Source organism: Humulus lupulus, chromosome 4, assembly GCF_963169125.1.
Source record: "Humulus lupulus chromosome 4, drHumLupu1.1, whole genome shotgun sequence".
Taxonomy (NCBI): domain Eukaryota; kingdom Viridiplantae; phylum Streptophyta; class Magnoliopsida; order Rosales; family Cannabaceae; genus Humulus; species Humulus lupulus.
The window spans coordinates 249,443,176-249,457,461 of record NC_084796.1 but is presented as its reverse complement, the minus strand read 5'-3'; the positions used below and the strand labels follow the sequence as shown (position 1 = coordinate 249,457,461).

At 36.5% G+C, this 14,286-nt stretch overlaps 2 protein-coding genes across 4 annotated transcripts; one reads left to right on the top strand and one right to left on the bottom strand.

Annotated features, from left to right (window-relative positions):
* Positions 1–471: 471 nt before the first annotated feature.
* Positions 472–4,641, top strand: LOC133831676 (uncharacterized). Of its 3 annotated transcripts, XM_062262052.1 has the most exons (12): positions 472–624; positions 720–812; positions 1,029–1,093; positions 1,646–1,703; positions 2,545–2,634; positions 2,716–2,800; positions 2,921–3,016; positions 3,207–3,391; positions 3,476–3,564; positions 4,212–4,311; positions 4,387–4,469; positions 4,565–4,641. In XM_062262052.1, the coding sequence occupies exons 1-11, from the start codon at positions 574–576 to the stop codon at positions 4,429–4,431; spliced, it is 957 nt and encodes a 318-aa protein (XP_062118036.1). In that variant the 5' UTR covers positions 472–573; the 3' UTR covers positions 4,432–4,469; positions 4,565–4,641. The 3 variants fall into 3 exon arrangements, with proteins under 3 accessions (XP_062118036.1, XP_062118037.1, XP_062118035.1); XM_062262053.1 differs by having other exon boundaries at positions 1,649–1,703; positions 4,387–4,641; XM_062262051.1 differs by having other exon boundaries at positions 4,387–4,641.
* Positions 4,642–9,604: 4,963 nt separating this feature from the next.
* Positions 9,605–13,155, bottom strand: LOC133831675 (uncharacterized). Its single transcript, XM_062262050.1, has 5 exons — positions 12,939–13,155; positions 12,777–12,826; positions 12,320–12,446; positions 10,555–10,659; positions 9,605–10,463 (listed from the first exon to the last, which is right to left on the bottom strand). Exons 1-5 carry the CDS (start codon positions 13,051–13,053, stop codon positions 9,841–9,843), a joined length of 1,020 nt encoding a protein of 339 aa, XP_062118034.1. The 5' UTR covers positions 13,054–13,155; the 3' UTR covers positions 9,605–9,840.
* Between the last annotated feature and the right edge of the window lie 1,131 nt (positions 13,156–14,286).

Genomic DNA, 14,286 nt, shown 5'->3' with positions numbered 1-14,286 from the left:
CAAGTGCGAGCTGGAAACAGGACCCCCTCGAGCTAGCAAGGGCCCGTCCTGGAAATAGAGCCTCTGGCCTGTGGGAGCCTCGGACTAAATCATGTTTAGTCCGAGGCTCGTCCTGCTAAACAGCCCGTGGGAAAACCAGGGCGTACAGTCATAATGGAGTTGATTTTGGGGTTCAGGCTCGGGGTTGATTTTGGTCATAACGGGGTTGATCTTTTAATACAAGGTATCAAATATGTACGATTTCAAAATATATGATACCAAATGAGTATTATTATAGACTAATGGTACCAAAATACAGGGACAAAATTGTTAGTTATCCAATTTTATTTTGTAAAGTGTAAGATTCAAGTTTGCGATAGGATAATATTTTATAAGTTATTAACTTTATGATTTATAATTTTTTGTTTTTTTAATATCAATAGTTGATAATTTTGCCCCATGAAACTGTGTATAAATTGCATTTTTCTAAAACCTTCAAATAAAACAACTGCACGAACCACCCAAAAACAGAATAATTTCTAAAAACAAAACGTTAATAAACAAGAACACTACTTTTTCCAGTTTTCTTGTGCAATGGCGATTGAGCTCAAACTTTCCCGTGGCAGTCGGGTCTATCGACCTTCTGTAAGTTCTCTTCTTCTTCCTCCTATCCTGAGTCCTACGATTATGGTATCCATGGGGGCGATTTTAACAATGACGATGGCAATTTTGAGTCGCAGGAAGCTCTTGAAGGAAAAATCATCGTCAAGTCTCCTTCTTCAATTTCCCATTATGGTATCCGCCTCACCGTCAATGGATCCGTCAATCTTCAGGTTTGCATAAATTCTCTGATAGTTTCCCGGGAAAATGAAACAAAATATGAGTTTGAATTCTAGATAAACCTTTGGACATGAGTTCTACATTCCTAATAATTTCATAGTTTTTGTACTAGATAAGAAATTTACAAAAATATATATATATTCTTGACATGTGTTTTCTGCTTTTGCTGCTTCTCATATTGTGTTTGCTTAACTTTTTTGGTGTTTAAGGTTCGTGGAGGATCAGCAGGTGTTATAGAATCTTTCTATGGCGTTATTAAGCCTATACCCATTGTGTAAGAATTTTAATTCATTTGCTATTCTAGGGCATAAATGAAATACCCCATATTTTGAAACTCGAAACCGAAACCTGGGAATTTGGGATTTCAATTGTTTCTTCTGTTAAGGAACTGTTAGTAGAGTGCTCAAGTTAGATGGGTTTAGTACCTAAATTTGGATGATTTGATGATGTCTGACAATATTTTTTCTCTTGTTTAAGCTAATTTAAACTGAATTAGAAAGTCCTTGAAAATTTCTCTCATTCGATTTCGATGTCCTGGCTTTTAATGATCGAGAGCTCTATTACATTCATGACTTTTGAAAGGTGATAATGGAGCTAGGTTGACTTCAATCTCAGAGTAATGTTGAGAGATCTTTTGTCATAGTTTGTGTTGTTTGTATCTTTAAATAAGATGAGTTGATTGTGGGATCAAGGTAGTAACTAGCTTGAGATATTAAATTTAGTTCTGGTTAATGACTCATGTTATATTACACTTGTTTATTTGTAATTTTCATATCTAGTTTGATTTGTGTTGATAGTAACATTAGTTTCCTTTCTAACTTGCAAGCAGGAATAAGAACATTGAGATTAGACCTTCTGGAAAGATTAGCTCAGGAACCACAGAGGTAGTATATTAGTGATGAACTATTTGAATTGTATCATGGCTTTTAAGTTGTTAATCTATTTGGTGATGTTTCATTATCACTTATGAAACTATTAGTGTCCTATTAAGTCATTTAAAGAAGGGTGGGTTGTAAAATTTACAAGTTTTTAATTGTGGAGTTGCTATTTGTTTGGATGATGTTAATCTCTTATGATAGGCTGTTTTAAGGCACTGATGCTTAAATTAATAGTTTACATCACTATCATTACTAATTTATATCATGTTTTAAAGTCTACTTGTTTAGGATTTGACTGTTTTGTTTTTTGCCTCCAATTTCCATTAGAAAAGACTGTTTCTGTGCTTCCTAGCAAAAAAGTATTTCTTGCTTAATTTTCTGCTATTGGACTATTTTAGTCCCTTAAACTTACAAGAGAAAAGACTGTTTCTGAGCTTCCTAATGAAAAGACTTTCTTGCTTAAACTTCTAGTGAAAGTTTGTATGATATTCTGGTTTTGCACTTTGATGCTCAAGTCTTCTTAAATCTTTTAATAATATCATTATGCTAGCAGATGAATAGATGATGCTGATGTTTCACTTATTTCTTAACTATTCTCTGGCTTAGTTTATAGTTAGCAAGAAATAAGATTTCTTTGTATGATATTTGGTTCTCTTCATCTTGTTTTAATCCAACATACCTGATATTGATGTCATGGTAATTTATTCTCACTTTTTTTTTATAGATACTATAAGTTATAGCGGCTGCAAACTTTTCCCAATCTTTTCATAATTCTTGATGCCCTTTTGAGTCAAGTGTAAATTCCCTTCATATTATTTCTGTTGTCGGTTGTTCATTTCAATGGCAGATACCATTTTCTCTGTACATCAAGAAGCCAGGTGAACAGAACTTAGAAAAATTTTATGAGACCTTCCATGGGGCCGATATTAGCATTCAGGTGAATATTTTCTTTTTAGAGAAGTGCAATTCTTCACTGCTCAACCTCGCAAATTATTGACGACTAAAAAATCTTTTAAAGTATTTATTAACTGTAGATTTGATGAGAGGGTACCTTCATAAATCATTATCTACAACAACAGAGTTCATAGTTGAAAGCGACAAAGGTAGTTTATGGCTGTATTGACGATTAATTCTCTAACTGTGATTTTGTCTTGATAATGTGTTTTCCTTTGTATTTCATCTAAATAACTGAAAGATCTTTTTCTTTTTTGGAAACTGTGTAGATGATCTTCTAGCAGGACCAATTGCTCCTGAGATGGTGATCTTTTATGTTACTCAAGACACTCAAAGACATCCACTGCTTCCTGAATTAAAATCTGGTTTGTTGCTTACCTCCATCGTGTACCATATATTTTATTTTATAGTCTCCTTTCCATATCAAACACTTGTTTATTGTCTTATGTTTCATCTTGTTAGAATCGGTAGTTCTTATTTTTTTGTTTGATTTCTTAGTGTATGGAAAATTTTAAGTAGACTATCCTACTGATAATTAATGGTCTCACTTAACAGGTGGATTTCGGGTTACTGGAAGAATGTCTACTCAATGTTCTTTGACAGATGCCATTACTGGTGAACTAACAGTGGAAGCATCTGCAGTTCCCATTAATTCCATTGATATACACTTGCTTCGTGTAGAGTCAATTCTTCTTGGTGAAAAAATTATTACTGAAACATCACTTGTTCAAACTACCCAGGTATGCAACAGTTTCTTCAAGGGAACTTAAACTGAAATCACACATAACTGAAAATATATGTTTTTGTTTCTTTTCATTCTTTAGATAGCAGATGGAGATGTATGCCGGAATCTGACTCTGCCCATTTATGTTTTACCTCCCCGCCTTTTAACATGTCCAACAGTCTTGGCAGGGTAAGTTACTAAGTTGTCAAATATGTTGAGAAAATATCACACATGGAAAGTGTGTGTGGGTATATTCAACAATTTATTGGAACCCCATACTTCTTATCATACACCACATTCTAATTGCCAAAGAATATTCTAACATGGTATCAAGAGCCAAAGAAAACTCTAACGAGTATGTATCCGATCCAAATTCAAAACCGGTTCAAAAAGAAAACCAAAAGAGTCCATTGTGATTCGGGGATAGTGAGGGAGGATGTTAGAGAAAATATCTCACATGGAAAGTGTGTGGATATATGAAACAATTTATAAGAATATGAGTTAATCCACTCATCACCAATTAGTTTTGAGATGTAACCCCATACTTCTTACCATGCACCGCATTCTATTTCTAAACCACTTTCCATATTCTAACAAAATATGCATATTGTTCTTAATATTTTTTTTTACGAACTCCACTTTATCAAGCGCAACCCGCCTTTTAGCTTTTCTCCATTTTTGTTCCTTTAATAACTTGTTTCCTTTGTCCAAGTTTTACGTGCAAGGCGTCTTATTTAACTTTCTCATATGTTTTTATCTAGTGAGCTCTTTTTGTATGTTACCATAATAAATAGTTGGCTGATTTCAGACTGAATCCCTTGTTTTAATTTGCACAGTCCATTCTCAGTTGAATTCAAAGCTTCAATAGTCATAACCTTTCAGTCAGAGCTGGCCAAATTACACTCAAAGTCTGATCCCAGAACTCCGAGATTGTGGGTAAGCATCATCTTCGTCGATTCGATAAAAAAAAATTGTACTTTTGGCATCCTAACTGTTCTTTGCATACTGCAGCTGGCAATGGAGACTTTACCCCTTGAACTTGTACGAACAAAGTAAGATATGTTGAAGAAAAAGGATATGATTGGATATCCAATGTAAGTCTAGATTTTTCAAACAAAGTGAGGTAGTAATGAGTAGCATCAATTGTGCAATGTTTTCTGAGCTTATTGTACATAAATTCTTAATACAGATAAGGACTTACTTGTTACTCAAAAATAGAACATAAGGATTTAAAGGCTTCAAAGAAAAGTTCAGAATGAGGACTAATATTCCTATGGTGTTTTGTTATAAATCACGAAACAAAGTGCATGCAATGCCTACGAAGGAATAGGTTCGGGTTATGCATATGTTGATAGTTCTTAGGTGACCCCAGCCCAAGATGCGACGACTCCGGTGGTTGAAACTATAACCTCCGAGGTCGTTGATTATCAAACCGCCCTCACCGCACTATAATTTGCAGTTTAGAACCCTTTGCGGTGCGGTTGCAGTATGTATTTTTGCCAAATCGCGCGGTGCGATTTGTGGTTTTGAATTAAATAAATGCGGTCACCGCATCATTATATATATTAATTTTTAATTTTTTTTTCAATTTTATTACATTTAAATTTAATACATATATGTTTATATAGTATAATATACACAATATCTAAGAAAATTATTATGTTTCATAGGATGCTAACACATATTCAACTTCAACCTAAATATATTCTTTCTTAATCAAAATATTTACTTTTATATCATATTTTTCTTTGTTATTAATTTGTTGTATTTTTATTGCTTTGCTAAAAGTTTATTAGTTTGTTGTATATTTATTGTTTTGTTAAATACTTTTTAGTTATAAACTTTATCATGAATCTTTATTAATTATAATATTTAATTGTTAAATTATTTGGCGATAGGTATAAGCCGTTCACACCGCATTGCACCACACTGAATTTTTGTAGTACGGTTTATGCGGTTTGAGATCTATGTGGTGCGGGTTGTGGTTTGGAAAATTGTCCAAACCGCATATGTGGTATGATCCAATGGCAAAATACCGTACTGCAAAAAACCTCTCGCTAGGTGATGACAGCGAGAGTGTTGCTGTGCTTGAATCCAACCCAGTGGCACCAGCATCGCATGTTGGGTGCTCGTTGTGCATACTTTTGAGACAATATTTTGGGAGTACATGGGAACTTGCTGATTTCTACACTTAAAAACTTTTTTCTTAATGCAACTGCTCTTTTCATGAAAAAATGATCAAAAACCAGTAGTGTTTTTATTTAAAATCGCACACAAAGAACGGTAGAGCACTAACACATAATCATAAACCCCCCAAAACTTAGTAAAATTACAAAGAAAATTTGCTCAAGTTTTTAAAATTACTTACACTACTGCTAATAAAACTTTCGATGCTCCACATTCCAAGCTCACTAGACTAACTCATCATTTATATGACACAATGACTTCACCAATTTTATGAGTCTTCCCTATTTGCACCAAAAACTGCATTAGGCTCTTTTGTATTTAGAAAGACTTTTCATTGGACAGATCACCAACTTTGAGTTGTCTTTCTTTGCAATATCATATGCATTTCACCTCAAAGATCCTCCTACAACCTTAGTAGGAATCATAGCTTCATATTCATAACTTAGCAAGAAGGGTGATTCTCTAGTTGAGCAAGGAGAAGTGTTTTAGGCCCATAGATTTTGTGGAAGCTACTCGTTACAAAATTTACATTTTTATTGGATAGTGGGAAGTTTAGAATTTTGGGGTTTGTTTAAAAAATATTCATTGACTTAGTTTCTAAGACCAAATTTAATGCTCCTTGCTAAAATGGTAGCCTGTTGAGTGTATCTGACAGGCCACGGTGTCAATTCATTGGAGAGGACTTTGTGACTTTGAATATTGAAGCACTGTTGCCTCTATCACGATGCTTTTCTTTTTGCTTGTTCTTTTTTTATTATGAATAATATGTAATACTATGTTTAATAATGATATGTGGGACTATAGTTGACAACTTTTGGAGTGACTTAGCATTGAAGTATTTTTATGGAAAATGTTGCCAAAAGTGATGTAAATGAGAGAGAAAATAAAAATTATACTTTAGGATGATTTAGACATTTTGGACAACGAATGGGGTCGCCACCATTTGAGTTGCTCTAATAATCAAGTAAATTTTTAATTTTTCCCTTTACATTTTTCGAGGTTGGTGTACAAATTGTGCATAATGATTCTATTAACTATCTTGGTTGACGGTGGCTAACCAAATGAAAAAACTCTTTTTAATACCCAACTTTTCTCATTTCCTTGCAGGCAAACAACTTTTCATTGTCTGGTATAAACTCGAAGGAGATACCAAATCTGCAATCTATAGCTCATTATACAAAATCTCTCAGCTTTTTCGACGTTATAGTTGCTAAAGATTTAACTTCTGCCCACTTCGTGAAATAATCAACCACAGTGATATCATATTTGACATTGCCACGACTTTTGGGGAGCTCTCCAATATGATAGTTGTATTGGCAAACTGCAGGCATATGCTGCACTTTTGGTTCCACACATATGCCTATGTGCAGTTTTGGCAAAATTTGAGCACACTCCTTGCCATAGATACATTTCAATATAGGCTAGTTGTTCTTGCTTTCTCTGGAATAAAGTGTAACGACCCAAATTCGCTAATAAGGCTTAAGGGCCTTGATTAGTGTGCCGGGAAGGCATAATTGGGATTAGAATGAATATTATTGACTTAAATGTGTGAATATGTGATTAATGATGATTATATGATAATTAATGATATTATGTGTTAATATGAAATATTTATGTGATATATGTGAGAACCACATTATTATGTGGGCAGGTTCATAGAGCGCAACTCGAGACGATCCTAGGGTCAGATAGCGGGAAAAGTCACAACGGGACTTAAAATATGACTTTGGACAAGTCAGGGGTATTTTAGGTATCGGGTACTATTGGGTCATGAAAATAAATATATGGAGATATATTTGAGGTTAGGATGTCGAGAAGGGAATATTGGGGGATTTTGTCGTTTTGGCCTCGGGGACGGTTCCGGCACCCCGAGCCTTGGGATTAACTTAACGAGTAAGACAAACCTAGGAAGCCTTTAGAAAGAATTAGACCGACATTATTTTCTACTCAGCTGGTTACTCTCTCTCTCTCTCTCTCTCTCTCTCTCATTTTCAAGGGAGAAACATTCAAAGGAAAATTGGGAAATTAGAGTTGAAGAATTGCTGGAAATTTAGAGGAATTCAGGAGCAACTTTGAGGATTAGCTCAGTGGACAATCAAGGGTTAAACCAGGGCTAAGGTAAGCATGAATTTCTTTCTTTCTATGGTTAGAACTTGAGTTTCAGCTGAGTTATTGAGGTGTGTTCAATTGATGGTTAGGCTGGATTTGAGCTTGGAAGATCCTTGGAATCAGCTGGGTTTTGGCTTGAGGAAAGGTTCTATCAAGAAGGTAAGCTTTGTTTCATGAATTGGTGATTGGAGATTGAGTTTGGACTGATTATAATTGGGTGTTTGTGTTCTTAGAGCTCAAGAATTGAAAGTGAGATTTCTATGGGTTATTGAGCTGAATTTCTGTTGAATGGTGTAGCATGAGTTGTGTAATAAGTTGTGGTAATGTTGGGTGTTGAATTAGGGAGCTTAAGGGTGGTTTTGGCTGAGGTTTTGAGCTTTAAAATGGTGGGTTTTCTGGGTTCGAAAGGAAGGGTCGCGACTCTGTTCTAGAGCGCTGCGGCCCTAGGTTGAAAATGAGCCAAGGAGGCTCGGCCAGGGGTGAGCGCCGCGGCGCCCATGCAAGGGCCGCGGCGCATGTTTTTGCCAGGGTGACCCTTGGTTCTGTTTTGAGGCTAGGGCCGCAGCTAAGCTTCAAGGGCCGCAGCCCTTGGTTGCCCACTTGATCTTTTGGGGTTTTTAAGGACTTAAATCAAGTCTAGGAAGCTCGGGAACCATTCCACCACAGTGTTTGGTAGGATTTGTTTTCCCGGAAGTTAGTTTTGTGACCGGAAATCCTAACTTGAGTTTTAATGAGACCTTATACTTTGGTTGTGACTAGGTGATAAAGGCTTAGGCTCAGGAACGGATCGTGCTTGAGGGGTGTTGCTCGTAATTCAAAACCGTGGAGATTAAAGGTAAGAAAACTACACCCGGTTGAATATTTGAACGGGACTAAGGGCTCCCTAATATATATGATTGAAAGAATGGTATTATGCCATGTAAATTGTAAACCGATGGCCTAAGCGTGCCACAGTTAACTTGTGCAATTGGCACGACTCGGACACTGGTATCCGAGGACAGCTTATTATGCACTGAGCTCGGTTTAAGCGGGCCGGAGTCAGTGGGTTAAACAGAGGGTGCGGCCTAAGGTGTCGGCCCTAGTATTTGTGTAAATTGAATATTGTATTTGGCTATAGATGAGATTGTTGAATAATCTAAGTGTGGGTGAGACTGTTTGTACCTTGAAGTATACTTAAATGTTATGGATTGGATAATTGAACATGCTTACTAGAATATCTGTTTGAGAATTGTTGTATATATTGTGTATGTTGTTTTCCTGCTGAGCCTCGGCTTACGGGTGTTGTGTGGTGCAGGTAAAGGCAGAGGCAGGATCGATCAGCCCTGATTGGAGAGCTCTGTAGGGTAAATGTACATGGTAGGTCGCTTAGCCGCCACAGTTGAGGAGATTACAGGGACAAGAGGACCATAACCTTGTATTTTGCCTTAGTATGGCTAATGTTTACTCTTACCTGTTGAGTTTTGCAATTCAGCTTTTAAACTCTGATCTTTTGGGGATCCCTTCTGTAAACTGTTTATTAATTTATAAAATGTATCTTTTGAGACCAAAATGTCTTTTAACCCTAGAACACTTAAACTAATGACACGTTTTTAAATTAATGACTTGATTAGCAAGTCTTGCACTTTACAAGTACACAGTGTGGCGGTCTTGGCTCTTCAGGACGTTATATAAAGTGAGGTTGTTCTACCTTTAGAATAAGCAGTATACTTGAATTGAAACCCTAGCCTAATTCACACAGACTAATACTCACCCAGGGTGCCTCTGGTTTCGGGTAGGGACCGAAAAATGTGGGTCATTTGGCTGTTCATAACTAAGACAATAGAATTTGCCCTTCAAAACTGTTGTATTATACTTGTTCAGGGAGAACGAAGACATTCAAGAAAAGCAGACAAAAGTTGTAACGTACACTTGCCTGTCTCGGCACTAATGCAACTATAAGGAAAACTAATTTTTATTGTTCTTTATGAACAAGAAAGTCATTTCATCAACACAACCGAGCAAGAAAAAAGAAAAATAGCCTCAGTAACTATACACACAGGACTGTCTCATCATTAAATACTTGAGAAATATCATTTTGGTTCTAAACAAGTTGGTGGCAAAAACTACATCGATTCCAAACCTTGTTCCGATATCTACTCCTCAGTAGCAGCCACTTAAAAGACTGACACTTTACTCAACCGAAAACTCGAACAACATGGTGTGCTTGTACTTATCACCAGGTTTGACAACAACTGAGGGGAAGTTTGGCTGGTTTATTGCATTTGGGAAACCTTGTGTTTCCAAACAGAGCCCTGAATGTTTTCCGTAAACAGCTCCTTCTTTTCCCTTGACCCCACTGACATAGTTTGCAGTATAGAACTGCATCCCAAGAGCATTGCTCCACAAGTTGAGGACCCGCGAGCTCAACGGGTCCCTAACTTTTGCAGCATGTTTCAGTTCTGAAATTTCTTCCCCAAAATCAAGAACGTAGTTATGATCATATCCAAGGCCAACCTGTTTGATATCATCACCAATCCTCTTCTCAGAAGTGAAATCAAAGGGAGTTCCTTTAACCTGAAGTATTTCACCAGTTGGGATACTGTTCTGATCCAGTGGAGTAATACAGTTCGCCCGTATCTGGATTGAATGGTCCAGAATGGTCCCTGAGTTATGACCTGCTAAATTCCAGTAGGTGTGCTGGGCTAAGCTGATCGGTGTGGGCTTGTGTTTAGACTCTGCTTCCATGTCAAGTTTCAATGTTGTGCTTGATGTAAGTGTGTAAGTTGCAGTGACAAAAACATCTCCTGGGTAACCTACAACCAGGAAAAACATAAAAAAAATGATAAAGGGGGTCTGGAGAGAGTGATAGAGAGATGAGATAAAACAGGGAAACATCGAGTTTACCTTCCTCGCCATCACGGCTGTGATACTTGAAAGTGATGTGTGGGTTCTCACCCTTTTCATATTCAGCAACCTCCCATATCTGCTTATCAAAACCCTTGTTCCCACCTAAACACAGTAAAGAGAAACAGTGAACATTGTAAAATCAATTATGAAAACCGAACTGAAGCAAAACACAATAAATATTTAAGAACTGGAAAAAAATGAGACTATTTTGATATTGCTTTTGTTCCATCATTCGGTCTAATAATGGTCTTAAAGAGGAATATTTAAAAAAGCATGCTGCCCAGAATAGATTTTTCTTCCATTTGAGGCAAACTATGACACTATTTTTTAAAGCAATCCATATGTACAAATAAATTTGTTTTCCTTATGCACAGAACATTTTCTTGTTTTACTTGACTGAATGAAACAAGACATCAGGGCGGTATTCTTATAAATGCTTCATCAAAAATTCCATAGCATGTTGTAATCTAATCATAAATTTACCATATCGAAATGATTTTATTATTTATTTTGTATTTTAACCTTCAATTCTCGGTTGCTGAAAAAGAGAAATGGCTGTACTCATATAACCCCTCACCAAGTCTAAATTAATCTATCGATGAACAAGGATCCTTAGAGCAATGAATTTACTGAGATAGATCTATTTTGCCCTTTCTTGATTTCAATCAAAACAAACAGGTAATCCTAATCCTAACCATCTTCAGATATTTGTAAAACAACTCAAAGCAACAGAATACAAGATTGTTCAATCCTAAATTTATTATGTCTGAAGAATTTTTTTTCATAGAAACATAATAACAGTTCTGTTGTTTGACAAAACTGGCGATCAAAAGCAACATGTTTTGGGTAATTCAAACTGATGATACAGGAAGAAACTACAAACTTATGAAAGTTAGTGTCATACATACTGAAGAACATGATTTTGATAGATGTATTGTTATGAAGTTAGTTGTGGAATGTTTAGTGCTAGTGGTGGATTGCTCTTAGTTAGATGAGGGTAGTTAAAGTAATGAAGGGCCTGTAAATAAGCGCCGAGAGTGGCTGAAGAGGGGGGAGGAGAATTGTATATTTTTTTTAAAAAAGAAACAGAGGTCAAAAGAGACCTCCTCTCAATAACATTGAGAACCCTATCTTTTGGCAGAGGAATACCGTGGTTGCAAAAATGAAGAATAATACAATGCCTAGGAGAAACCTGACCAGAAAGATTACGACCACAAATAGACCCACTCCCTACAAAGGTCCAAAAATAAAAATCCATCAAAACCTTTCGATCTATACACCCACGTAGCAACCCAGAATCTAACTTTATCCCAAAGAAAATTCACAGAACACGAGAACTCTTCAAAGATCCTACTATTTTTCTCCAACCAAATAACTCAAAAAGTGGCCAACACGGTACTCTGCCATAAACCAGCCATTCTCTTCCCTCCCTCTAGTTGATACATGAACAATTGTGAATAAGAGGAAGGCATACACCATGAGGCTCCGAACTCATTTAACACTTTACCCCACAGAGCCCTGGAGAAAGGGCACTCTAGAAATAAATGACCAACTGACTCACGGGGGAGGAGAATTGTATTGGTGAGTTAGTTTAACTTTTAAGAGAGGGGAACCTCTCCAATCAACTCACTGTAACCATTGTTGGATTTGGTCTAATAGCAGTTCTTCATACAAGGTTTTGTGTTTTATGACCTAGAATCTTATCAGAAGATTAAAAAAGAATTGTACTAATCTGACAACAAATTAAGATGATATTCCATACCATGGAGACTGTTTGGAGGGTTGTTGATAGGAAGAGAGTGCTCCACTCCATTGAGAGTAAATTTTCCATCTTTGATCCTATTGGCAACCCGGCCAACAATGCTTCCAAAATAAGGAGCAGCACCATTCTAATCACACATACATTGTGCCAATCATAAAAAAAAATCCATGAGAGCATAACAACATTGACAACTCTAATTCACAAATACAAAACAAATCAACATTGAAAATTCCCACAAAATTATCAAATTGGTATCTTTCTTTTTCCTCTCAATAGATCAAAAACAGATAAAGCAAAACGAAAAGGGCTTGATCAAATTGAATTCGCCAAACCCTTTCGCATTGCATTGCATTGCCTCTTTCCAGACTCAAAATTCAGAATGCAAAAAAGATAAAAAAAAAATCAAAATACAACCGATTAAGCCAGTTGGGTCTGCAAGAAAGATGATAAAATTTACCAAATACGGCTCGAGGGAATCGAATCCGAGAACAACATCGGCCAATTTTCCTTCAAATTTCACAGGGAAACAAAGAAAAGGAAAATCACAAAAAAATTAACAACAATACTTAGGAAGAAATTATATATAAAAGTATAGTATCTATTGTGCAGCAGAAAGTACCATCTTTGTCCGGAACAGAGAGGGAGGTGATGGTGCAGCCGTAGTTGGTGACCAAGACACGCATGGTTCCATTGTCGAGTTCAAAGATTTCAGCTTTCTGGTTCGGAACAGCCATTGGATTGAGGATTTCTTCGCATAAAATGAGAAAAGTGTTGAGGGAAAACAAAAGGTGGTACTCGAACTCGCTGTGAGTAAACTAAGTGCTATACGAGCAAAAATTAAATGCGACAAAATCTGGGTTCCTTTGTTAAGTGGGTACAAGTGGCATCTACCGGTTGGTGGTCAAATACTTACTCAAATAAAATATTAATTGTAAATGGGAAAGAAAATAAAAAATATTTTATTTTGTTTTGCATAACCAAGATAATCGAAATGTTTTAATTTGACTAAATTGACCAAGACACGCATGGTTTCATTGTCGAGTTCAAAGATTTTTGGCTTTCTGGTTAGACCAAGTATGGTAACAAATGGATTTGATCTGGCATCGAACTAGACCTAGTCTAGCATTGAACTAAACCAAGTTCAGCATTGAATAAACCCATTCTGACATCGAATAGGTCTAGTCTGGTGTCGAATAAATCGATTCTGACATCGAATAGACCGAGTCTGACATCGAATGGACCGAGTCTGGCATCAAATGTATCCAGTCTGGCATCGATGTGGCATCTAATGGACCTAGTCTGGCATCAAACTAAACTTAGTTTTGCATTGAATGGATCTAGTCTGACATTTAATGAACCTAAACTGATATTGAACTAGACCCAGTTTGGCATCTAACTAGACCTAGTATGTCATCTAAAGAATCCAGTCTAGCATGAAACTAGACCGAGTTTGGCAACCAACGAACCTAATCTGGAATCAAACTAGACCTAGTATGGCATAGAATAGATTTAGTCTGGCATGGAATGTACCGAGTCTAACATTAAATTAATCCAATTTGTAATCGAATATACCCAGTCTGGCTTAAAATTAAACCAGTCTGGCATCCAATTGATCCAATCTGGCATCGAATGAACTTCGTATGGTATCGACCTAGATACAGTCTAGCATCGAACAAGACCCAGTATGGTATCGAATGGATTTAGTCTAACATCGAATAAACCGAGTCTAGCATCAAACAAGACCCAGTCTAGCATCGAATGGATCCAGCCTGACATTGAATTGACCTAGTCTAGCATCTAATAAATCCAGTTTGGCATAGAAATAAACATAGTTTGAGATCAAATTGATCCAATCTGGCATCAAACTAAATCCAATATAGAATCCAATGGACCTAGTCTGGCATTGAAATGACCTAGTCTATTATCTAATGGTTCCAGTCTGGCATCAAACTATAATCAGTCTGACA